The 22,579-nt window shown below is 58.2% G+C and overlaps 8 protein-coding genes across 8 annotated transcripts; 5 read left to right on the top strand and 3 right to left on the bottom strand.

Annotated features, from left to right (window-relative positions):
* Positions 1–1,670: 1,670 nt before the first annotated feature.
* BKCO1_2000308 (phospho-2-dehydro-3-deoxyheptonate aldolase) lies at positions 1,671–2,902 on the bottom strand (the record flags this gene model as incomplete). The annotated part of the gene is made up of 3 exons (XM_020272517.1): positions 1,671–1,951; positions 2,015–2,794; positions 2,851–2,902. The coding sequence occupies 3 exons, from the start codon at positions 2,900–2,902 to the stop codon at positions 1,671–1,673; spliced, it is 1,113 nt and encodes a 370-aa protein (XP_020134735.1).
* Positions 2,903–4,263: 1,361 nt separating this feature from the next.
* Positions 4,264–5,180, top strand: BKCO1_2000307 (uncharacterized protein; the record flags this gene model as incomplete). The annotated part of the gene is made up of 2 exons (XM_020272516.1): positions 4,264–4,356; positions 4,422–5,180. 2 exons carry the CDS (start codon positions 4,264–4,266, stop codon positions 5,178–5,180), a joined length of 852 nt encoding a protein of 283 aa, XP_020134742.1.
* A 531-nt stretch (positions 5,181–5,711) lies between these two features.
* BKCO1_2000306 (glycosyl hydrolase family 88) lies at positions 5,712–6,869 on the bottom strand (the record flags this gene model as incomplete). The annotated part of the gene is made up of 1 exon (XM_020272515.1): positions 5,712–6,869. One exon carries the CDS (start codon positions 6,867–6,869, stop codon positions 5,712–5,714), a length of 1,158 nt encoding a protein of 385 aa, XP_020134741.1.
* A 980-nt stretch (positions 6,870–7,849) lies between these two features.
* BKCO1_2000305 (allantoate permease) lies at positions 7,850–9,773 on the top strand (the record flags this gene model as incomplete). The annotated part of the gene is made up of 4 exons (XM_020272514.1): positions 7,850–8,203; positions 8,341–8,625; positions 8,698–9,209; positions 9,317–9,773. 4 exons carry the CDS (start codon positions 7,850–7,852, stop codon positions 9,771–9,773), a joined length of 1,608 nt encoding a protein of 535 aa, XP_020134744.1.
* A 205-nt stretch (positions 9,774–9,978) lies between these two features.
* Positions 9,979–16,074, bottom strand: BKCO1_2000304 (activating signal cointegrator 1 complex subunit 3; the record flags this gene model as incomplete). Its single annotated transcript, XM_020272513.1, has 1 exon — positions 9,979–16,074. The coding sequence occupies one exon, from the start codon at positions 16,072–16,074 to the stop codon at positions 9,979–9,981; it is 6,096 nt and encodes a 2,031-aa protein (XP_020134743.1).
* A 412-nt stretch (positions 16,075–16,486) lies between these two features.
* BKCO1_2000303 (synaptobrevin) lies at positions 16,487–17,303 on the top strand (the record flags this gene model as incomplete). Its single annotated transcript, XM_020272512.1, has 5 exons — positions 16,487–16,507; positions 16,560–16,642; positions 16,702–16,784; positions 16,838–17,208; positions 17,268–17,303. The coding sequence occupies 5 exons, from the start codon at positions 16,487–16,489 to the stop codon at positions 17,301–17,303; spliced, it is 594 nt and encodes a 197-aa protein (XP_020134738.1).
* Positions 17,304–17,876: 573 nt separating this feature from the next.
* On the top strand, positions 17,877–18,836 carry BKCO1_2000302 (f-box domain cyclin-like protein; the record flags this gene model as incomplete). Its single annotated transcript, XM_020272511.1, has 1 exon — positions 17,877–18,836. One exon carries the CDS (start codon positions 17,877–17,879, stop codon positions 18,834–18,836), a length of 960 nt encoding a protein of 319 aa, XP_020134737.1.
* Positions 18,837–20,219: 1,383 nt separating this feature from the next.
* BKCO1_2000301 (heterokaryon incompatibility protein) lies at positions 20,220–22,540 on the top strand (the record flags this gene model as incomplete). The annotated part of the gene is made up of 3 exons (XM_020272510.1): positions 20,220–20,362; positions 20,431–20,789; positions 20,838–22,540. 3 exons carry the CDS (start codon positions 20,220–20,222, stop codon positions 22,538–22,540), a joined length of 2,205 nt encoding a protein of 734 aa, XP_020134740.1.
* Positions 22,541–22,579: the final 39 nt, after the last annotated feature.

Genomic DNA, 22,579 nt, shown 5'->3' with positions numbered 1-22,579 from the left:
GGACCATGACATTTCTGAGCATGAGGCGACGAATGATGGACCAATCACTCGACCAGGGCAGTCCCAAACGCACAGCGGTGAGTTTACAGCAGAGACGAAGGAAAGGATGACCAAAGCGTCGATTGACGCTGGCGAGAAGAAGAGATAAAGATAGACGTCCCGACATGCAAGGGGCCAAAACCTTGACGTTGCGAGGGGGGATCGGGCGCTTGATCCGTCCTCACTAGAGGCCATGGCGCACGGGCACTCGCATGTGTGGTCCACTTTTGATGGGCCACGCGGATGCCCTGCAGAATTTCCTGCGGCAGGCTCGTGCTGAAGACGGAAAATCGGCGACTATCAGACACCACGCTGCGGGTCTCTGTATCATCGCGGGCCCCCGATTCGATCTGGGGAAGGCGGAAAAGAGGAACGAGTTTCCGGCCGACAGGCGAGAAAAAAAGCTTCGAGAAAGGAAAGTCGCGAGTTGCAACACGCCCAAAACGTGGGAGAGCAGCAGTGTCGGAAGCATTCTGCCGTTTCGAAAGCCATGTGGCCATGGCCCCGCCCGTCACCACACAGCCTCCAACCCGCCCGAACAGGCAATTGGGAAAATGGCGCGGGAGCTGCAATACAACGAGATCACTCTCCGTACATCTCTCGGTCGAAGAGCAAGAAGCAAAAGCGCAATAGAACGTCCGATTAAGGGCCTGTACCGCCAACGGCGCGCAAGCCCCACCCACTGGCCCCATACCCCTGCAGCTCGCTCCTCTCCGACGAGCGCCGTTGCGCAGGCGCACAGAAGACGGAGGTGGAAGGGGGGAAATCGCCGCGCATCTGCGCCAGTTTCAGCCTGTCCTGAGTCCAGCCCTGCTCTTGTGGTCCAGCCCTCCTTACCCGTCAGCGTCCTGTATCAACCAACCCCGACCATCGAAATTACGGCAGGGATTCCGAACAAGGAAACACCTTCGTTTCCTCCTCTCTCACCTGCTCACGTAGCGAAGAAGCATACCGATTGATGAAATAAGACGCCTGCATCTCGGTGCCCTGGCCCGAAATGGTTGGCGCGGCCATTCCTGCTATAGCACCTGCATCCCTGGAACGGACCATGGCCCTTGGCCCGTCCATTCTTGAGAAAACATGCATCATCCCTGGTTTGTGATTAGCGAGCTGCAGTAGTACGAGTCAACGAGTGAAGGCTGGATCAACAAACTCTCCAGACGGAACCTGTACTTTTGCCCTGCATAAAGTTATCGGTAAACAAGCTCTCATCACATGTTCCGAAGCTGGCTTAGCTTGTTGGCGTCAGGCGAGCCAATCCAGTATATCCTATAGCTGCTGTAGGTCATATGTGAGGCGAGCCTCGTATTCGGTATAGAGCGTTTAGACCAAGTCCCCCTCACCGTGTAGGGTCCACGATAATTTCGCTAACTGAGTGTACTGTGTAGATGCCGAAAACCCTTCTTGGCACTTTACGTTGATTGTAAGTTTAGTCTTCATTATTACCTCGGGGGGAAAAGCGTATTCGTGTGGCATGTTGACGTGTCGTCGAGGTCAAGCTCCGCGAATGCATGCCAGCTCGTACCTGGTCTATCGCCACTGAAATTGCAGAGAGCAAGAAAAACGTAGAAAATCCATAAACTTTTGCACCAAATGACTCCAAACTTCATGCAGCGACTGCACGCCCTTGCTTAGTGCGTGCCGTTGACGCCGTTGGCCCTTTCCCTGCGCTCCTTGATGGCGGCGGCCAGATTCTCGAGCACGTCGACCGTCGTCTCCCAGTCAATGCAAGCGTCGGTGATGCTGACACCCTTCTTGAGTCCCGAAGGGCCCTCGGCCGGTACCTTCTGGTTGCCCTCGTGAATGTTCGACTCGATCATGACGCCGACAATGCCCGTCTCGCCCTCGCGAATCTGGTCGGCGATGGTGCCAGCGACGATGGGCTGGTTGCGGTGGTTTTTGTTGGAGTTGCCTGCAGTAAAAATTCAGTGAGTCACCCTTCAGGCGGTGGCGTCATGAAGCCGGGACAGCATACCGTGCGAGCAGTCAATCATCATCACCTCCCTCTGGCCCTTCGCCTTCAGCGCCGCGCGCGCCGCCTTGACGCTGTCCTTGTCGTAGTTGGTGCCCTTGGTGCCACCGCGGAGAATGACGAAGCAGTGCTCGTTGCCCGACGTCTTGGTAATGGCGGCCAGACCCTGCTTGGTCACACCCAAGAAATGGTGCTTGGCGGCACCGGCGCCAATGGCGTCGACTGCGACACCCAGACTACCGTCGGTGCCGTTCTTGAAGCCAATGGGGTAGGACAGACCGGAAGCCAGCTCACGGTGCAACTGCGACTCGGTGGTACGGGCGCCAATGGCACCCAGCGAGATCAGGTCGGAGAGGAACTGGGGCGAGATGGTGTCGAGCATCTCGCTGGCGATGGGCATGCCCTGGCCGGTCAGGTCGCAGTAGAGCTTGCGCGAGACGCGGAGGCCCTTGTTGATCTTGTAACTCTCGTCCATGTCCGGGTCGTTGATCAGGCCCTTCCAGCCGACGGTGGTGCGGGGCTTCTCGAGGTAGGCGCGCATGATGATGCACAGCTCGTTGTTCAGCTTGTCGGCCAGGGCCTTGAGGCGCTGGCAGTACTCGACGGCGGTCTCGGGGTCGTGGATGGAGCAAGGGCCGACCATGACCAGCAGGCGGTCGTCCTGCTGGGAAATGATGCGGGCGGCTTCGCGGCGGCCCTTCAGAACAGTCTTTTGCGAGACGTCGCCGACCGGGAGCTCCGAGGACAGCAGCTGGGGAGGGATGAGGGGGTCGTAGCCCTCGACTGCGGCGTCTTAGTGTGTGCGATCTGGTGGGGTGGCCTCTCGGCGGGGCTCTTACCGCGAACATCGTCGCTGAGCTCGGTCTTGAGCTGATCAATTGCGTCGGCCATGGCGATTGGAGTGTGCAGAGCGATGTCTGAGTGTGGAGAGCAAGTACGGGAAGCGCTGGCCTGTGACTATAAGAGTGGCGTGGTCGGTGGGCGGACGAAGAAAAAAAGTAGTGAGTCAATAATGTCGGCGCGCGCGGTGTGAGTTGATGAGTGGAATAATTTTGGGCCCAGTGCACCAAGCCACCGCCGCCGCCGCCGTCGGAGTTGCGGTGCGGACCCCGCCGCTGGTTCTGGACGCGTTACACGGCCAGCCCGATTACCTGAGGCATGCGTACGGTAAGGAACGCCCCCTGCGGACATGTTTTCTGCTCGCATGACTTTTTGTCACCGAGTGCCCATGCGCGTGCATGAACCCAGCGGTTGCGGATCCGGACGCCCGTGTGCCCGTGTGCCCGTGTGCCCGTCGAGCGGCAGAGACACGCCCTGGAGATGATCAAGCTTTCGTGCGCCTCCATGCCTGCGGCGGGGATCTGCAGAGCAGCAGCAGCAGCCGCCGCCGGGTGAATGATGCTGCTGGCTGACGTCGGAGCGAAGCGCTGCTAGCAACGCAGCCGGCGACCGCTTGGGAAAAGTCCGAGAGCGTCATGGCCACATGTTGCCTTGTGGGGACTGCGAACGCCTTTTCAGCCACAGCAAGGCACGGCGATCTACTAATAAGCACCTCCCGGCTGCGTCAGCGTGTCAGCAAAAATGTGGCTCACGTCGTCGGTCTGCACAGCAAGCATCAGCTTGCCAGGGCGCACCAGGATCACGCCTGCAGCACTGCAGCGCCGACTTGGCGCCGGCGCGAACACAGTGACAGCGTGACAGCGGGACAGGACAGGACCCTCGGCCACGCAAACAACAGCGCCGCGTTTCTGCGGGCGGCAGGAGACGGAGCTCGCCAATCTCGGATGCGCATTGAAGAGCAGCAGAGTAGAAGATTGTTCGCGCGGGCGCTTCGGGCGGGCGGTGCGTAGTGCAATCAGCAGCTGCCCTGTGTCGTGGCGCTGCCCCGGATGGACGGGCGGCCGGCGGCTGTTGTGACGACCGGCGGGCCCGTGCGTGGGGCTGGTTTCACTTTCCTGGCCGCTGAGCTGCTTGACATCCATCCTGCCAATCCTGCTCCAGCGCCCCTCGCACCCCGCCCTCTTTGGCTGCCTGGACAGCCCAGTGACTTCTCCTGAAACCCACCCACGACGCCAATCCCCCAACCCAGAAAAACCCCCGCGCCCCTCGTACAGTGATGTGCCCGAACCTTATATCGTGAGCTCTGGACCTCCCCGCTGCCGGCACCACAAGCCCAACCCAATCGTCCATTTAACCCCGGCGCCCACTCACCACTCGCCCTTTCGGCTAAACCAAAACATCGCTACCACATCATGTTCCAACTGCCGCAACGCATCGCCCTCAAGCGCTCCCGCGTCGACGACGACGATGACGCTCCAATTCTCGCTGAACGCCACTGCGACAAGGTACCGTGTCGACTCCCTCCGCCGCCGTGTGTCTGGAATGCCGCATAGTAACTACGACGCTACAGAAGCACCGCAACCACGCATCCTGTCTATCGCCGCCCGAGAACTTCTTCCAGACCAAGACGCTCAGTTTCTCTCAAAACCGCGCCAACTCGCCATGTCTGCCCGCCCTCACTCCAGGCCATTCCGACGAGTCGGGCTGCGATTCGCCCGAGCTGCCTGCATACTCCGACACCGACATGGACGACTGCATCGAGGACGACTTCAACGCCATGCGCTCCAACCCCAACTCGCCTGCCCTTCCCTTCATGCTGCCCGAGCGCCGCAATCCCCGCCACCACGAAACGGAGCCCAGCACCGGCCGGGTGCCGACGCCCATCTACGGCCATTTCCCCCCCAAGATCACGTCCAACGAGCCCAGTGGTATCCCGAGCAACATCCGCCCCACAACGCTTGAGGAGCTGAGGGCGGCGTCGGTCAACGCTCGCCGCAGCATGGCCCAACGAGACGTCGGCCGCGACATGCCCTCGCCCATCCGCGAAGATGAAATGGCCATGACGCCAACCACGGTGGCCGGGAACCGACTCTCGCGGCTCCACGTCTCGGGCCGAGGCGGCAACGACGACGGCATGGACATGGACTCGCCGACGACGTTGGACCCACAGCGCCATGCCGCTGCCATGGCCGCTGCCGACTCCAAGCCCGGCCGCGCGAGAAGCGGAGCCATCACCGGCAAGAAGAAGTTCCACATGGGCTTCCGCGAGGACTGCCCCAAGTGTATAGCGAGAGTGCCGGGGCACAACGCACATTTTCTTCCGTCCTGATTTGCCGATTGAGAAACATGATAACACGAACTGGACGCGACATATGAGTAAGAAGTGACGTGGCGTTACAAGGCATCATCAGACAGATTCTTCCATTTCCATATATTTTTTTTCCCCAGTTACCAGCAGTACAGAAACGTTCATAAGAGAAGAGAAAGAGGGCGACAATCTCGCCTGGCAGGGCGTCAATCAAAAGCAGCCTTTTTTCAGTCTACACAATTCAGTCATTTTCCATCCGTCTGCTCTTCTGCACATTCACGTGGTAGTTGACACAAGGTGCACACGGCACAAATCATGAAGGATTTGTGTGGGTAAGGGGCAATTTCTTCTTTCCTGCCGGGACACAAACCCTTTTCCGTCATTATATCACCCCCCAGCCTATATGGTGTATGCGAGATATAGTCTATGTGAGATATAGTCTATGCGAGAAGAACAAAGTCGTTTCAGCAGCAGTTCCCAGTCAATTCCAATCCCCTACATTTTCATCATTCCAATTTTTTTTTAAATTTTTTTCATTTTTACTTTCCTCGTTCAAACGTATAACCTCAAGAACTCGACGAGAGTCATGATGGCCATGGCCTGGCCGTAGGGCATGCTCGTGCACTCGATGTCAAAGTAGTGCTTGTAGTCGCGGCCCATGCCGGTGCCGAAGCTGGTGTCGAGCAGCTCGCCGTCGGGGCTGATCTTGGCGAGGACGGCCTTTGTGGCGCGCATGGCCACGTCCTCGTAGCGGCCGCCGTCGGCGGGCAGGTAGCGCTTGCGCAGGGCCTTGAGGATGCCGTAGGCGAAGCCGGCCGTGGCCGAGGCCTCGACGTAGCTGCCCGCGGCCTCGGGCTCGTCGAGCAGGGTGCGCCACAGGCCGTCGGGCGTCTGCAGCGCGGCGAGGGCGTCGACCTGGGCGCGCAGCACGTCGAGCAGGTACTCGCGCGTCGCGTCGCCCGGCTGCAGGTCGAGCAGCTCGATGAAGTCCGGGATCACGATGGTGACCCACGCGTTGCCCCGGGCCCAGCGGGCGCGGGCGAAGTTGTGGCCCAGCCCGCCCTTGGGGCCGGCGCCCTTTTCGAACTGCCAGCCGTGGAAGAAGAGGCCCGTGTCCTTGTCGAACAGGAACTGCATGTGCACGAGGAACTGGCGCTTGGCCTCGTCGACGTAGTGCGGGCGGCCGAGCACGAGGCCGATCTTGGCCAGCGGCATCACCGTCATCATCAGCGTGTCGTCCCACAGCTGGCCGCGGTTCTCCTCGAGGTAGGTGATGTGCTGGAAGCCGCCGAAGGGGGTGCGCGGCAGGTCGTGCATGGCCCACTCGGCCCAGGACTCGAGCCAGGGGCGCCAGGTGTCGTCGCGCAGGCGCGGGTCCTCGTACAGGTAGGCCAGGGTGAGGAACACGGACATGGTGTTGATGTTCTTGGTGGTGCCCTCGGCGAGGCGGCCGGCGAACCACGACTTGATGACGGCGAGCGTGGGCTCAGAGGCGGTGAGGGTGTAGTATTGGTACAGGCCGTACAGGCCGATGCCGTGCGTCCATTCCCAGTCGTTCCAGCCCTTGGTGTCGATGACGCGGCCGTCGGGCAGGCGCAGCAGGAAGTGGCCGGTCTGGTCGTTGATGTTGACGAGGTTGTCGGTGAGCTTCTGGATGGCCGAGTGGATCTCGGAGGCGGGCAGCCCGTGGACGGTGAGGGCGGTAGGCATGTTGGGCGCTGGGAGGAGTCGTTCAGTCAATCGGGCGAGGATTCGCGCGACGTGGGAGACGATTTGGCTTTAAAGACGCGGACGACGCGCGCCCAGCAGGCAGGACCCGCGTCGCGCGCTGGATGCCCCACGGCAAAGAGCCGAGCCAGTGGCAGGAATTGCCCAGTTGGGTAGGCAGCTCTTGCGGGGCACTGCATGCAGGCGAGCGGCAGGCGGGCGGCAGGCGCCCCCACAGACAGCGACTGAGCCCGCGCGGCTCCCCCCGCCGGCGCCCTTTGACCCGAGGGGCGAGCAAACCACGGCAAAGCAGGATTCGCGCCAAGGCTGGTTCGCGAGCATGGACGCGAGTGGACGCGAGTGGGCGCGGTGGGCGCCCCGCCGTACCCCGGGCTTGCTCTCCGCACTCAGGAAGAGCAGGTGCTCCGCTCCCCGTGGGGCCAATTGGCTTCAATCCGGGGCCTCCATCGGCCCTTCCCCGAGCCTGCGGCGAAGTCGGTGTGGGCTCGTCCAGTGCCCAGCAGGCTCGCGTGCAGCTGCTCCTCGCCGGCGAAGCCGTCACACGCTTTGCCGGCTGCATCCCATGGCTCCAAGCTTTGCCGCTCGCTCCGCCGCCGCGCGTTGGGAACGAGGCCGCGACCGGGTTCCTGAGCCTCACCGAACCACAAACAACCGAGAGGACGGAATAATGCCTCCAAACCGGGAAACGCCTTCGGCTTATGTATCGCCCGCACCTGTGCGTGCATGCCTACCCCAGACCTTTATATTTGCCCCGAGCAGAGGTTGATCCATCTCTTCCTCCAGTTGTCGAGTCCAGACCTTATCCTGTCTCGCACTCCTCCTCCTCCTCCTCCTCCTCCTCTCCTCCTCTTCCTCTTTCTCGCCCCCTCCTCTCCTCTCCTCTTCTCTTCTCTTCTCCCTCCCCAGCAGCCAACCCCGTGGGAACACTGAGCGCGTACCCATACATCGCACCACTCAACACCATGGCCGCCTCACCCGACCATGTGGCGCACGGCGAGCGCCTGTCGGCCGACAACCGCGACGTCAAGAAGCACAGTTCTGATGTCGCTGAGATCGAGCGTGTCATGTCGACCGACCCGGAGCTCACCAAGTCCCACGCCAACCACGGCCGTCTGGACAAGGAAGTCGCCAAGTACGCCAGCGCCGTCGCTATCGAGATCACGCCCGAGGAGAACGCCCGCCTCAAGCGCCTGATCGACCGCCGCGTCTTGCCCATCATGGTTTTCACTTACTTTCTGCAAGCCCTCGACAAGGGCACCATGAGCTTCGCCAGCATCATGGGCATCAAGGACGACTTGGGTCTGGTTGGCCAACAGGTATGCGCCTCTGCTCACCCCTTCTCGCCGAAAGGGGCATGTGCCTGCAGTAGACATCAGGTCATGTCCGTCGAAGACGAGAAGACGACACCACCCCAATCACTTGCGATCGACGGGCTGACCAAATGCGCAACCAGTACTCCTGGCTCACCACCTGTATCTACATCGCCGTCCTGTTCGTCGAGTACCCCACCAATTGGATGATCCAACGCGTGCCGATTGCAAAGTACCTCAGTCTCAACGTCATTCTCTGGTCTGCGACTCTTGCCCTGCACGCCGCTTGCACAAACTTCCCCCAGATCCTCGCCGTCCGTACCCTGCTCGGTATCTTCGAGGCCGTCTGTCAGCCGTCCTTCCTGGTCATGAGTTCCATGTGGTACAAGCGTGAGGAGCAGGCCGAGACCGTCACTTACTGGTACATGGTGAGTTTCCCAAGCCAATCGCCCCCACTTTCACAAAGACCAAGGCAGCTGATGAAACCTGTCCGACTCTAGATGAACGGCGGCCAGCAGATCGTCGGTGGCCTTCTCGCCTACTGCTTCACCCTCATCCCCGAGAGCGCCCCCATCCACTCCTGGCAGGCTCTCTTCATCTGCTACGGCAGCGTTTCCGTGCTCTGGGGCATCTTCGTGCTGTGCTGGCTGCCCGACAGCCCCATGCGCGCCAAGTGCTTCTCCGAGGACGACAAGCGGCTGATGATCGAGCGGGTCCGGTCCAACCAGACGGGTCTGCAGAACAAGACGTTCCGATGGGACCACGTGCGCGAGGCCTTCACCGACCCGCAGCTGTACTGCTACTGCCTGATCGCCATCTGCACGACGCTGCCGACGTCGGGCCTGGGCGCCTTCGCCAACATCATCATCACCGGCTTCAAGTTCACCACCCTCCAGACGCAGCTGCTGTCCATGGTCCTCGGCGCCTACATCATCGTCGTCCTGCTCAGCTCCACCTGGCTCGTCAAGAAGACCCAACAGAACCTCATCATCATGGGCGTCTTTGTGATTCCGTAAGCCCCCCTCCTCCTCCTCTTCCTCTTCCTCCTCCTCTTCCTCCTCTTTTTGACCATTCGACAACAACAACAACATTGGACTAATCCATCCCCATCCCCCACAGCTCCTTCATCGGCACCATCGTCCTCCTCTCGGTCCAAAACACGGGCAAGGCCCAACAGGCCGGCCTGCTCATCTCGTACTACATCGTGCTCTCCTTCTGGGCGGCGCAGACGCTCGCCATGTCCATGATCTCGCGCAACATCGCGGGCCAGACCAAGAAGACGGTCATCGTGGCCGCCAACTTCGTCGCGTGGTCCGTCGGCAACGCCATCGGCCCGCAGGTCTTCCTCGACTACGACGGGCCGCGCTACTTCATCGCCTTCGCCACCCACATGGGCTGCTACGTGCTGCTCGTGCTCGTCATCGTCTTCCTGCGGTGGTGGCTGGTGCGCGAGAACAGGCGCAAGGACCGGCTGGTCGAGCAGCAGGGCGGGAGCGCGGGCAGGGACGCCGGCTTGGTGCATGCGTTTGAGGATTTGACCGACAGGGAGAACGTCAACTTCCGGTACATGTACTAGACCATTGGGGTACATATAGGCGGATAGCCTGGACGAGGAGAGTGGTGTGATGTTATCAACGTCTTTATTTTTTTTTCTTCCATAAATGCAGGAACGAATTCCATCTTTCCCAATCATTCCCCGTAGTTCTTTGACGTGAGACCTCACTCGTGTCCATCATATCCATCCAACACCAAAAGACCCAACCAACCCCCCACCTAATCACTCACTCATCCTCACCATTCCCCTTCTTCTTCTTCTTCCCGTCATCTGCCTCCACCATCGGCGGCCGCGGCACTTCCACACCTTCCACCTCCCACACCATCCCGATATAACCATCGCTCACAACCCTCACATCCACCACCCTCTCCCTATCGCTCTCCGGGAGCTTGATCTGCACCCTCGCGCTCGGCTTGCTGGCACCGCCACCACCGCCACCACCACCACTCCCCCCTACAGCCGCACCCACACCCGCACCCCGACCCCTGCCTCTCCCTCTCCCTCTCCCCTGCCCACCAGAAGAAGAAAAGGGCGAAGAACCAGAGTTCGAAGCCCACCCGACCCTCTTCAACGCCACCACCTCATCGCTCCCCCTCTCGCACACGACGACGAAGAAGCCCTCCGTCTGCGGCTTGGGGAAGCGCGGCGCATACATGCGGTGCTCGCGATTCGCCGGGCTGTTCCTGCGCGACAGCGTGACGGTCAGGCCGAGGGCGTTGACGGCGGGGACGGCGACGACGAGGTCGGGAAGGGCGGCGAGGGGTTTGAGGGCGCGGGGCAAGGCGGCTGCTGCCGCGACGCCGACGTCCTTGAGGGCTTGTTCGACGACGGCGAAGCGGGGGCCGGAGGAGACGGCGTCGACGAGGTTCCTGGGCCTCGGTGGTGCGGCGTTTTCTGCATTGTTGTTGACGCGCTCGCGCTCCGCCGCGACGTTGACGCCGGGCAGGATGGCGAGCGGCCCGTCGTCGGGCCAGCGCGCGCTCTTGACGCACTGCAGCAGCGTCATCATCATCAGCGCGCTGCTGGCCAGGCCCAGCTCCGCCAGCACGTCGATCGACGCCTGGATGATGCGGATCGCCTGGTCGAGCACCGACGTCTGGTCGCCTACGTAGTCGGAGATGGGCAGGTCGAGCTGCGCAAAGTGCGCCTGCAGCAGCAGGAAGGCCTTCGTGTGTGGGTCCCATAGCGGCAGGTGTCCGAAGGCCTCGTCGATCTTGAGCGGCAGCGCCGCGTTGAGCTCGGCGTTGATGAGCTCCTCATTGTGCCGCACCGGCAGCTCGTCGTACTCGGTCGCGCTGCTCATCCACGCGAGCACGTCGGCGAAACTGGCGTTGGGCTTGGCGTGCTTGATCAGGTGCCGGATCGTCTTGTGTGAGAGGTAGTAGTACGACATGATCTTGCCGAGCGGCGTCGGGTCGATGTCGCCGTTGGAATGGAGCGTGGCGCAGCCCGATTCAGCCAACTCGGACACGGACTTGTCCACGAGGTCGACCATGTAGTCGTTCGCAAGTTGCTGCGCTGCTGTCGTATTGTGCTCCTCGGCCGAGATTTCGAGGCCGTAGTAGGATGGGTTCTTGTGCAGACGACGGAAGAAGAACGTCCAGGTGAGGTAATCGAGCGCATCTTGCTTCGTGGCAATGGTCTCTGCGGAAATCTCGGCGCCCAAATGGTTGTCCACAACTTTGTGGAGGGTGGACTCTACAGGAAACCCGGTGTGAAGGAAATGCTTGTAGAAATCCTTCTTTGAATCTTGTGTGAAGATGCGAGCTATACCTTGCGTGTCGAACTGCGGACGACCAGCACGGCCAAGCATCTGGAGCACATCTGTCAAATCCATGTCCCGATATGCTTCGATCTTGGCGTCGAAGTACTGCGTGCCCTTGACGACGACTAGATGCGCTGGCAAGTTAACACCCCAGGCAAGAGTGCTAGTAGCCACCAGAATCTGAATCTTGTTGTTCGCGAAGAGCTCTTCCGCAAGCTGACGGTCAGACTCGACGAGACCAGCATGATGGAGACCGATCCCAAAGCTGAGCGCCTCGCGCAAGGACTCGTCCTTGACGCGGGCGAGGTTCAAAGCCAAATCATCCTCGGACATCTTGACAAAGCGTCTGGGATTGTCTTCCATGCCACAGTAGTTGATGAGGTCCCTCGCAGTCAGACGGGTTTGGCGACGAGAAGCCACAAACACAATGACAGGCTTATCGGGAGAGTGGGTCTTGATGGCCAGGAAAGTAGGCCGATTCATGGACTGCATCAGAGGGCAGAACCCTCTCTGTTCCGGAAAGCCGTCAATGTAGATTTCAAGCGGCACTGGACGCACTGAGTGGCGGAAGTTGAACAGGCCTGCCTTGACACCGAGCCAGTTCCCTAGATCCGTAGCGTTGGCACAGGCAGTTGACATGCCCATTAGACGAACCGAACCCTTCTTTTGGGAGGCAATGTAGTTCATACGGGAAACGATGATTTCCAGGATAGGTCCACGGTCACCACCAAGCAGGTGGATCTCGTCGATGATGACCAGACTGACTTTGCGAACATAGTCACGAGTCTGCCAGCTACGACTGATACCATCCCATTTCTCGGGGGTGGTGATGATGATGTCAGCGTCTCTGATGGAGCGAGTATCGGGTGTGTTGTCACCAGTCAACTCAACCAGCTTGAGACCCATTTGAGTGGTCAAGCGTTTGCCCCAGTCCTGAACTCGCTCACGAACCAGTGCCTTCATTGGGGCAATGTAAACGACCTTGGAGCCAGGATTCTCTCTGAAAGCCCACCACATGGCCAGCTCGCATGCAACTGTCTTGCCACTTCCAGTGGGTGAACCAAGAAGAACATTCTCCGATGTATGGTAGAGACAGTGGAACAGCTGTGTTTGCATGGGGTTGAAGTACTGGAAGCGCTGTCCGTATATCTCTTCCAAGAGCGGGTTCTTGAGGGCAGAAATCGGCAACGGCTGGAGGTTAAGAAGGTCCGTGTATACGCTCTCAGTATCAGGCCGGATAAGATGCTGGAAAGAGACCGGAGTGACAGTCTCAGCACCAAGCCATCTATCCGAGACCGCACGAACATAGATTTGCGAGGGAAGTGGGTCGGTGAGTGGGATGGTGAAGTTGAGCTCGTGATCATCGTAAAGCTTCCTGCGGGAAAGGATGAAGTACTCGTGGTGGTAGATTTCCGAGGTTTCCGAGTTTTCAACCCAGATCCAGTAAGACTCCGACGCGCCATGGTGGCGATCGTTCCAACGGAACTCTGGTGTCAGATACAGACGAATCCTCAGAACGTCACGGTTCAAGGGGGCGATTTCCGCTTCGACGCTCAAGGTCGGGAAGTTGTCGAGGAGCTTGCTAACGGTATGGCCCATTTTGGTGTTGTGAACGAGTTGACCGATCTCGGCTGGTTCCAAGTCTCGAAGTGCCTCGATGGAGGACATGGAGCCTTTCTCATCCAAGTTTCTCAAAACAGGTCGTGGGAGGTCGAACTGATGAAACGGATGCTCAAACGGCCAGACCTGTCTTTCGATAGACTTGCACAGCGACAGCAAGACCAGGCACTGGTGGCCCCAACGTCTGTTCAACGCAATCATGAACAGAGCCCTGCAGATACGAGTAGCGTTCTGCGCGACATAGTGTGTATCAGACTGAAGAGTGTAATCTTCCAGGCGTGCCTTCGAAATGTAGCTTTGGAGAAGAACATTGGTCTTCGAATGAGGCGTTCCAATGCCACCTGCAATATCGCAAGGAGTGATGTTCTCGTCCTCCTTCAGACGTAAGAGTTCTTTTTCCTCGGAATCTCTGGATTGGATGTTGTCGAATTCGCCGCTCATACTAATCATCTTGAGCACATCTGCCTCGGATGCCTGCGCTCGCATCATGGTGTTGAATATCTCGACGCTGGTCTGGAGAATGTAATATTGGCTGGCAATACGACCAACATCCTTCGCTTTCAACTCCCCAGTTGACTCGTTAAAAATGATCATCTGGCTCTGCTGAAGAACGCGAGCAGCATCGGTGATCAGCTTCGTCCGACGCCTGACCAGAAGCGGGTCGTCGCTGATCTCCATCCAGTCGATGCCGTAGCTAGGAGGATTCCGTTGCATGCGGACGAACAGGTAGGAGTAGCCAAGCCAGGCGACACCTTCTTGGACTGAAGTGACCGTACCCAGTGAGATCTCTGCGTTGAGGTTATCCACCAGTCTCTTGGAGAAGTTGGACTCGATGGGTTGTTGCTGGGTGACGGCGCCCAAGTAATGCTGGAGCTTGTCATGGGTCGTGCAAATGAAGCCGATACCAGTGTCCTCAAACTGAGGTCGACCAGCACGACCGAAGATCTGCAGGACGTCGAGAATACCGACATCAACAAATTTACCCTCCTGAGCACTGTAGAGCTGCGTTCCCTTGATAATGACAGCGGCTGCCGGCAAGTTGACACCCCATGCAAGCGTGGCAGTACAGCAGAGAACCTTGATAACTCCGTCGGCAAAGAGGCGCTCAATCAAGTTCCGATCAGACCTTGGCATACCGGCATGGTGCGTTCCCATTCCCTTAGGCAGCAGCTCACGCAGCTCCCGGCCTTTCGAGGATTTCATGTCACGCACAGCCAGGTCGTAATTCGGGTGGCCAGTTGGGTCGAACAAATCGGTAGACGCGTCTTCCATGGCCTTTTCATAAAGAGTTTTGGCGGACTTGTAAGTATCCTTGCGGGAATGGACGAACACCATGATTTGATGGCCTTGTTGGAGCATAGCTTTGACTTTTTCGAAAGCCACTTGGTCGATATTCTCTCTAGATTTGGCGGTACCCGCCTTACCTTTCACTCCTATGAAATGCTGCTCGAGCGGAACGGGTCGGAAAGAAGCGTCAAAATAAAACAGCCCAGCCATGCGGTTGACCTTGAGGAAATCGGAAACATCAATGTAGTTCGGAAGCGTGGCGGACAAGCCGACAATGCGGATGAGCGACTGCGTGCTCTCAACTTGGCGCTGGGTGCGAGCCACAAGAGACTCCAGGACAGCACCACGCTCATCGTGCAGCATGTGGACCTCGTCGATGATGAGCAAGCGAACCTTTTGAACCAGCTCGGTATCGCCAGTGCTCTTGCGTGTAACGACATCCCACTTCTCTGGGGTCGTCACGATGATCTGAGTGGCTACGATTTCCGCTTTGGTGAGATGCATATCTCCGGTAAGTTCACGAACCTGGATTCCCAACCAGGCGAGCCGCTTCCCAAGTTTCTCGACAATTTCAGCAGCCAAGGCCTTCATGGGTGCAACATAGACGATCTTGAAATCATCGGTCTGGACGACAAAGTCGGTGGCCTCGGGCTCCTCCCAGGGACTGGGGATGATGTTTTTGGCGACGGTATTGAGGATGGCGAGCATTGCAGCATCAGTTTTACCAGCACCAGTAGGAGCGCAAATAAGCATGTTCTCGCTGGTCCTGTATGCAACTTGGTAAACCAAGCTCTGCATGCGATTAAGGGTCTGGTAGCCCTTGAAAGTCCGTCTGCAGAGCCCATCCAGATCGCTAATTTTGACCAGCTTCCGCCCAGCCCCCAGTGTCCCAACGCGAGCGGCCGGGATCGAGTACTCCTCAAACTTGTCGTTGTCCTCCCTCGTAGAACCGAGAGGAAGAGCATACTTCTTGCCAGAGCCTGATAAAGTGTTGCCAGAGTCGTGTGATTTGTACACATGAGGATACTGTTCGCCGCCTCGCTTGACACTTTCTGCAAGTGTGGCGTTCTTATGCTCATAGTCCTGCCTCCTCAGAGCTTCCTCACGGTCCTGCTTGGACTGTAGACGGCCCAGGACGCCACTCCTCTGCTGTTCAGCCTGGGCGGACTTGATGACCTTCTTGCGGTTACTGATGAGGTCAGCGACCAGGTCGAGCTCACCGTAGCCGACAACGTCGGCGAGCATCATTTGGAGCTCCTCATCACTGCTATCAGAACTTAAGAGAGCTATGATCTGGTCCTGGAGGGATTGGGCGTCCAGCCCAGAGCTGCGCTGAGCCACCTGGGCACACTGCTGACTGAGCCAGCTCTGGCTGTACAGCGGTGCAGGGGCGGCAGCGTCAGTGGTAACAGCATCGGCACCATCCAGTTGGTCGCTGCTGTAGTCAGCGCTCTCCTCATCGCTGATGAGATCCCAGATGTCGTCGCCGCTCGCGGTGCCGGAAAGTTCCTCATCATCGATGTCCATGTCGGCGCCGTAAGCGGGTGCATCGCCGTTCTGTTGAGGAAGCTTGAGGTCCGCGATGGCGGCACGCATCTCGGCCAGCTGGGCGAGCCATTGCGACTCGGCGACCTCCAGAGCAGGTGACATGGTGGTAAGATGTCTCGGATGAGTTGGGGCAATAATGCAGGCTGGCGACGCAGGCGGAAGGGTTGAGGCGGGCCAGAGTCGGTCGCAGGTGACGAGAATTCCCAGCACGTCCAGGCAGCTGCAGAAGGAGTGACGATGACAGGCCGGCGGCGACGGACGGTGCACATGCCCCACCGGGCTGCGGGGGCTTGGCGCTAGGCCCTCACCGCCTTCCGGACCGGGATGTCGCGGTTCCGGCCTGCGCCTCTGGGCACTGACGCTGAGCTCCGGCTCCCAGGCCGCCAAGTATCCCGCCCATCCACCTGCGTTTCAGACCCAACATCCTCCCTTCCCTACACGCTGTCTTCTCCCGCCTTACGACCGCCAGCCTCCTGCCGCAGCCTTACTTTGCATCCATCCGCTAGACGCCATCATGAAGATCCTCTACATCGGCGTAGGGCCTCCGCTTTGTCCCTGGGAGCCCCTCCGCTGACGTCGATGTCCAGATCCTCAAGAACGAGCAGAAGCCCGCCGTCGAGCTCTGCTCCGAGGCTGAGCTTAGCAGCTACTCCCGCTTTACCCGTACGAGGTGCGCCGCCGCAACCCCCGCCCGGCTCCCTTGCCACGCCCTACTGATCTCCTGTTCAGCGTCGGAGAGTTCATGACTCTGTTCAGCAAGACTGTAGCCGAGAGGACAAAACCGGGACAGCGCCAGGACGTCGAGGAGCAATGTATGCTGCCCGTGGCTTCTGCTGGTCGGGCCCTGTGTTGACCGGTGCTGCAGCCTACACCTTCCACGCCTATGGCCGCACCGAGGGCATCGCCGGTATCATCATCACTGACCACGAGTACCCCGCGCTCGTCGCCCATCAGCTGCTCTCCAAAGTGGTCGATGAGTTCCTGAACAAGTACCCGCGTAATGTCTTCACCGTCTCGGATGCGGCCTGCCCCATGCCGGAGCTCAAGGAATACATTGTCAAGTACCAGGACCCGCAGCAGGCCGACAGCATCATGAAGATCCAGAAGGAGCTTGACGAGACTAAGATCGTACTGCACAAGACCATCGAAAGCGTGCTGGAGCGGGGAGAGAAGCTTGACAGCCTGGTGGCTAAGAGCGATGGCCTTAGCGCACAGAGCAAGATGTTCTACACCCAGGTGCGTGCACTGCCGTGCTGCGGTATCTAATCGTTTGCTAACACGATCTCCCACGATAGGCGAAGAAGCAAAACTCGTGCTGCATTGTCATGTAATTTCTTTTTCGGTGTTGTCGGAAATAGGTTTGCCAGGCAGGCCGCATAATGATTATCTAATGACAGATCCACCACATACCCAGACTGAGGATATATAGTAAAGCATCACCCAGGACGGTGTACATTATACCTGAGCAATTGACCCGTGCCCGATGCGTATGCTGCGCCGCAGTTGCCTAAGATTAGCGCCGGACGCAAGCCTGTTGTGCCGCTGACGTGCGAAACAGGTCATCCCGCAAATTGGCCTTATCGCAAGGCGGCAAACCATCATGCGAAATGTCGAAGAACGATCAGCGAAGCGTTCCGCACGGCGCTCCCTGCGGCGGTGGAGCCTCGAATACGCAACCGTTATTTAGGTTTCATTATCACGATTGCGGTAAGGGCATGGCCACCAGATGATCCGTTCGAGATTGTCTACTCCTTTTCATGCCTGTAACGCATCTCCATATACACTCCACAGCGCTTTGGGCTTCTCTCTTCTTCAACACCCACCACGCTGATACGGGTGCCCTTATCTTTCCTTCTCTACGATGCTAATTTTCTGGACACTTTTACCCACATCACAACATTGCCATGGCTCCCAATCTAGACCGCGCTTCCACTCCCACCAGCGGGGCTCCTAGACCCAGCTTGGCCAAAATCGATACTTCTTCCCACATCAACGATGACTCGAGAAACCCTTCGCCCACGTCGGAATTTTCCTTTACCTTTTCCATCTTCGAACGGACAGCCAGCGATGGCGAGCGCACGCCCACCGGCCTCACCCGGATCGACGTCATCTCCAACCACTCCCGCGGCGAATCCTTCAGCATCTCCTCTCCAACCTCGGACTTCTCGTTCCGCTTCTCCAGCATGGACCCGCCGCCGGCGCCGCAGCGGCGACGCGAGACGGTGACGTCGTCGACGCGTCGGCACAAGCGGCGCGCCACCGGCCTCACCAGCATCAGCACCACGTCGTCGGCAGCGGCGGCAATGGACCCGTTCGGCAGCAGCAGCGGCAGCAGCCGCACGACGGCGGCCAACAGCCGGGTGGCGTCGCCGTCGCGGTCGTCGTCCATCTTCTCGTACCGCGTCTTCACGCCGGCGCAGGCCGAGTTCTTCCCGCTGCGCCGCATGAGCAGCGTCGTGTCGCCGGGCAGCCTGCTGGAGCGGCTGCCGGCGGAGCTGCACCTGGAGCTGGTCGGCCACCTGGGCGCGTGCGAGGCCCGCACGCTGCGCCTCGTGTCCAAGTACTGGCGCGCCGTCGTGTCGCAGTGGTACAAGCGCGACGCGCTGTCGGTCCGCCTGCCGCTCGACGTGCAGCTGCGCATCGGCGGCTACCTCGACGTCGAGAGCCTCATCGCCATGCGCGCCACGTCGCGGTACTGGCGGGAGGTCGTCAAGAAGCACGGCAAGGACCCGGCCGTCGTGCATTCGACCCGGAGCGCGCTGCTGTGCACGTATGACGAGTGTCTCGGGAGGGGCACCAGCATGTATTGGCGGCTGTGGATTCGCATCCTGAGGACCATCCAGAGGGAGAATGCGTGGGTGTGAGAGGTCGCGAGGCTTGGGCACTGACGCCCATCAGATGTTGCAATTTGGACTGCGCGCTCGATTGCCTTCCTTGACAGCGTGCGTGCGCCCAGTACACAGGGGTTTCGAGGAAAGGTTGTGGAACTCCTCTTGCTGTGGGTTTCCCGTGGCTTCCGCAGCCTCTCCCGGCTCGGTGGACAAGCGCCTCGTGCTCCCAGATGCACAGTTGCGCCCCGTGTTCTTTTTCCGTGCTGGAAAAGGGCGGCAGCCGTGAAAAGCCCACGCCACGCGCGTCGTTCGCCTGCTGCAAGAGGTCGATCTAGGGCGAGAGATATCGAAGACTGATCGGCAGAAACGCCTCTCTTTTCGTTCTGCCATTCTTTTCCGGCTTCCGCACATGTAAATTGCTGGTCGAGCAACTTTGACTCGATCTTGTTCGTTCTTCTCTTTTCTTTGGCTTGCTTTTCACTTTCAAGAGCGTCTTGATTTTCATTTGCTTTCTCTGTTTCACAAGCGATGCGGAGTTCCCTTTGTAGATACCCAGGTGGCGGCGTATTCCTTTGTCCTTATTCGATTCTTATAGCATTTGGCTATCTGTTTTGGGTTTCAGCGTGGCCCTATTCGCTCTCTGATATTTCCTTGATGCTTCAATCAGATTTCAAGTAGCCCTTGTGGCCAGACCGAGGAATAAATCACTACCACCAGCACAGAGAGACCGATATGGAGAAGTGTTTCAGTGATGTTATGCGTGTAGTCACGGGCCCAATCATGTCCAAAGTCGTCACGGTAAAGCCCCAAACCCTTTTTCCTCTTTTCTAGTACTTGACGGTGGAGGTGCTCAACGACCTTGAAGCGGCTCTGATCCATGTATATGGCTGCCAGACTGGACAAGGCGGTGATGGATTGCAGAAACTTGGGCCGATGGGAAAGTCGTGCGTGTGGTACGGCAGGGCTGCGCCTTGGCTTTGCAGGGATGCTGGAATCAGCCTGATTCCTTGTGAATTGGTTATGGGTAGCACATCAAAGCGGACGACAAAGCAGATATATCAACTTGTTTCGGAGGCGACGTGTTACACCTGCCCTTTCCTTGCCCAGAGCAGCTGGAACTGGCGGCGTGTATATCTTGTCGAACACTCTCAAAGCCTTATTTGGAACAGTTGTGGCCCTCTTGCCAAGAGCTGAGCCCGCCACCGATGCCTAATCGAGCCATGTTTTGCGGCGCAGCGCAGCCATCCCATTCGAGTGGCTTGCACGCGCTTGCTCAGCCCCGCTGTGCGGCTGAGTGTGACAAGCTATAACACAGACCTTGGCTGAAGCAGTTTACGCTTTGGCACAAAAGCCAATTTTTCATTCAAACAGATCAGCTATAATACGCATCGAAGCTCTCGAAACATCGTGCCCAATATGGGAAAGCGTAACAGAAAGTCAAAAAGGAAAGGAAAGAATCGAATGCTCCACGTGGATATAAACTCGGATGAATGGTATGAAGCAGGAAATTCAGGCTTCAGGTCTAATGGGGTGTGTGACGCAATCGGGTCTCAAAACAAGTGAGTAGAGGTCTACGCAGATGTTGTTTCCAGCAGTCAATCTTACAGCCCGAACTAAGTGACTTCAGTGATTCTGGTCCCCTGTGCAAGCTTTGCTCATCTACCTTCTCATCACCAAAAGAGGGCTGGCCTGACGATGGTGACGTGCACTGGAGCAAGATTCACCCGCACCAGGCAACGCTGGCTGGACTTCTCCGAGCCAAGAATGAAGGATGCTACGTTTGCAGCATACTTTACCAGGAGCTGAGGGTGTCAAACAGGCTGAAAGAATACAGGTCGGTTTTCTACAGGATTGAAGTGACGGATTTCGATGTTGAAAGCATTCTGTACGGCCACTTTTCTACCGATGAGATACCAGAGGAGAGCGCATCGTCATCCAGAGCTTGGGAGGACATTGTGAGGCTGGGATTTTACAAGTGCGACAGAGGTAAATCTCGTGTGCTTGAAGAAATGAAAGGTTGACTGACACACGCAGGCTTTCCAGAGAGCCTCATATGCAACCAGCTGAGTGAGAGCACCAAGACAGAAGAAAGTCTCGTGGCTGCCTCGGAATGGCTTCACGCATGCAGACAGAAAGACGAAGATCACTCCATGTGCACCGTTCGCCGCAACCACAATCCCACGCTACCTACAAGGCTGGTCTACTGCGGGAGCGACGTGGACCCGCCAAGAGTCTGTGAGAGCGCAACACTGCCGCCATGCACCGAATACCTTACCTTGAGCCATTGCTGGGGAACGAAGCCCATATTTTCGCTGACCGTCGAGAATGAGGAACGGCTTAAAGCAGAACTGCCCAAGGGAAAACTGACCAGGAGCTTTCTCGATGCCATCTTCGTCACTCGCGCTCTGAAATTCGAATACATCTGGATAGACTCGCTGTGCATCATCCAAGACTCTCACGAGGACTGGGCTGCCGAATCAGTCACCATGGGAAGCGTCTACGCAAACGCGGTGCTCAACATCGCCGCTACCGGGGTAGCCAGTGGAGAGAAGGGGTTTTTTGCCACCAGAGATGCAGCCATATTGCCTCCGCTCAAGCTTGGTCTGAATCTTGGTCAGCCCTGGCCGGACTACGACATCGTTTTGAAAGGAGAGTATTGGCTGCACAAAAGGACGTTCGACGACGACGTTGACAAAGCCCCGCTGAACACCCGTGGCTGGGTACTGCAAGAGCGCATACTCTCGCCAAGGATTTTGCACTTTGGAAGTAACCAGATATACTGGGAGTGTCCGTCCTTGGTCGCGTGCGAGGTGTTTCCCCGTGGTTTCCCTACCGACGTAGAATTCATACGCAAGGGAATCCGGTCTCCTGCCTTTGAAAAATACGCCAGCCAAGCCAAGGGGGAGATCTACGGGCAATGGCGGGGCGCAGTCCAATCCTACTCAAGCCGAGCCTTCACCAAGCGTCGCGACAGATTTCGTGCGATTTGGGGGATTGCTTCCGAGATGGGCGCTCTCCTCGAAGACGACTATGTGGCCGGGTTGTGGAAAGGGGATCTCTTGCGCGAGCTCCTTTGGATCGTCCATCAGGAAAACGAATGGCCAAACCGAGTCATCCGTCTGAGTCTTGAATACGAGGCACCGACGTGGTCATGGCTATCGCTCAACGCAAGATTGTCGTACACACACACTTCGCCTACTGGAGATTACGATGAGTTTCATGCCGAACTCCTCGATGTTCAGGTCACTTCGCTTGACACGACCGGCTACGGCCCTTTTTCTGATGGACACATTCTAGCAAAGGGACCGGTGAAAAAGGTGACAGCCGGCGGATTTTCAGACGGTTATGGGTGGTTTCTACTTGACCAGTCCGTCGCACTGGAAATAATGTCGGATTTTGACTTCGATGCTCCTTGGCGCCATACGACTTCCCGTTGCATCTTGACACAACTCCCTACCGATGAGCTCGAGATGAGTTTTGACTGGGGATTCCTCCCGCGCCATGCACTCTACCTTTTTCCCATCAGGTCCGGATTGGATCATCTCGATGAGGTGGAACTCCAAGGCCTTCTTCTTGCTCCAACTTCTCGAGCACATGGCGAATACCACCGCATTGGAGTGTTCACCGTGGGGTCCAAATTGGACCAACAGCTGATCTTGGGTCCTACAGAGAGTCTAGGTGAGCATGAGTACGAGAAGGATCATGGTGGTGGACAGTATTCCATCAAGATTGTTTAGAGCACCATGCAGACTCTCCATGGAGTCCACTTTAGCTTT

This window comes from Diplodia corticola, assembly GCF_001883845.1.
Source record: "Diplodia corticola strain CBS 112549 chromosome Unknown scaffold2, whole genome shotgun sequence".
NCBI classification, from domain to species: domain Eukaryota; kingdom Fungi; phylum Ascomycota; class Dothideomycetes; order Botryosphaeriales; family Botryosphaeriaceae; genus Diplodia; species Diplodia corticola.
This window is presented reverse-complemented; position numbering and strand designations above follow the sequence as displayed.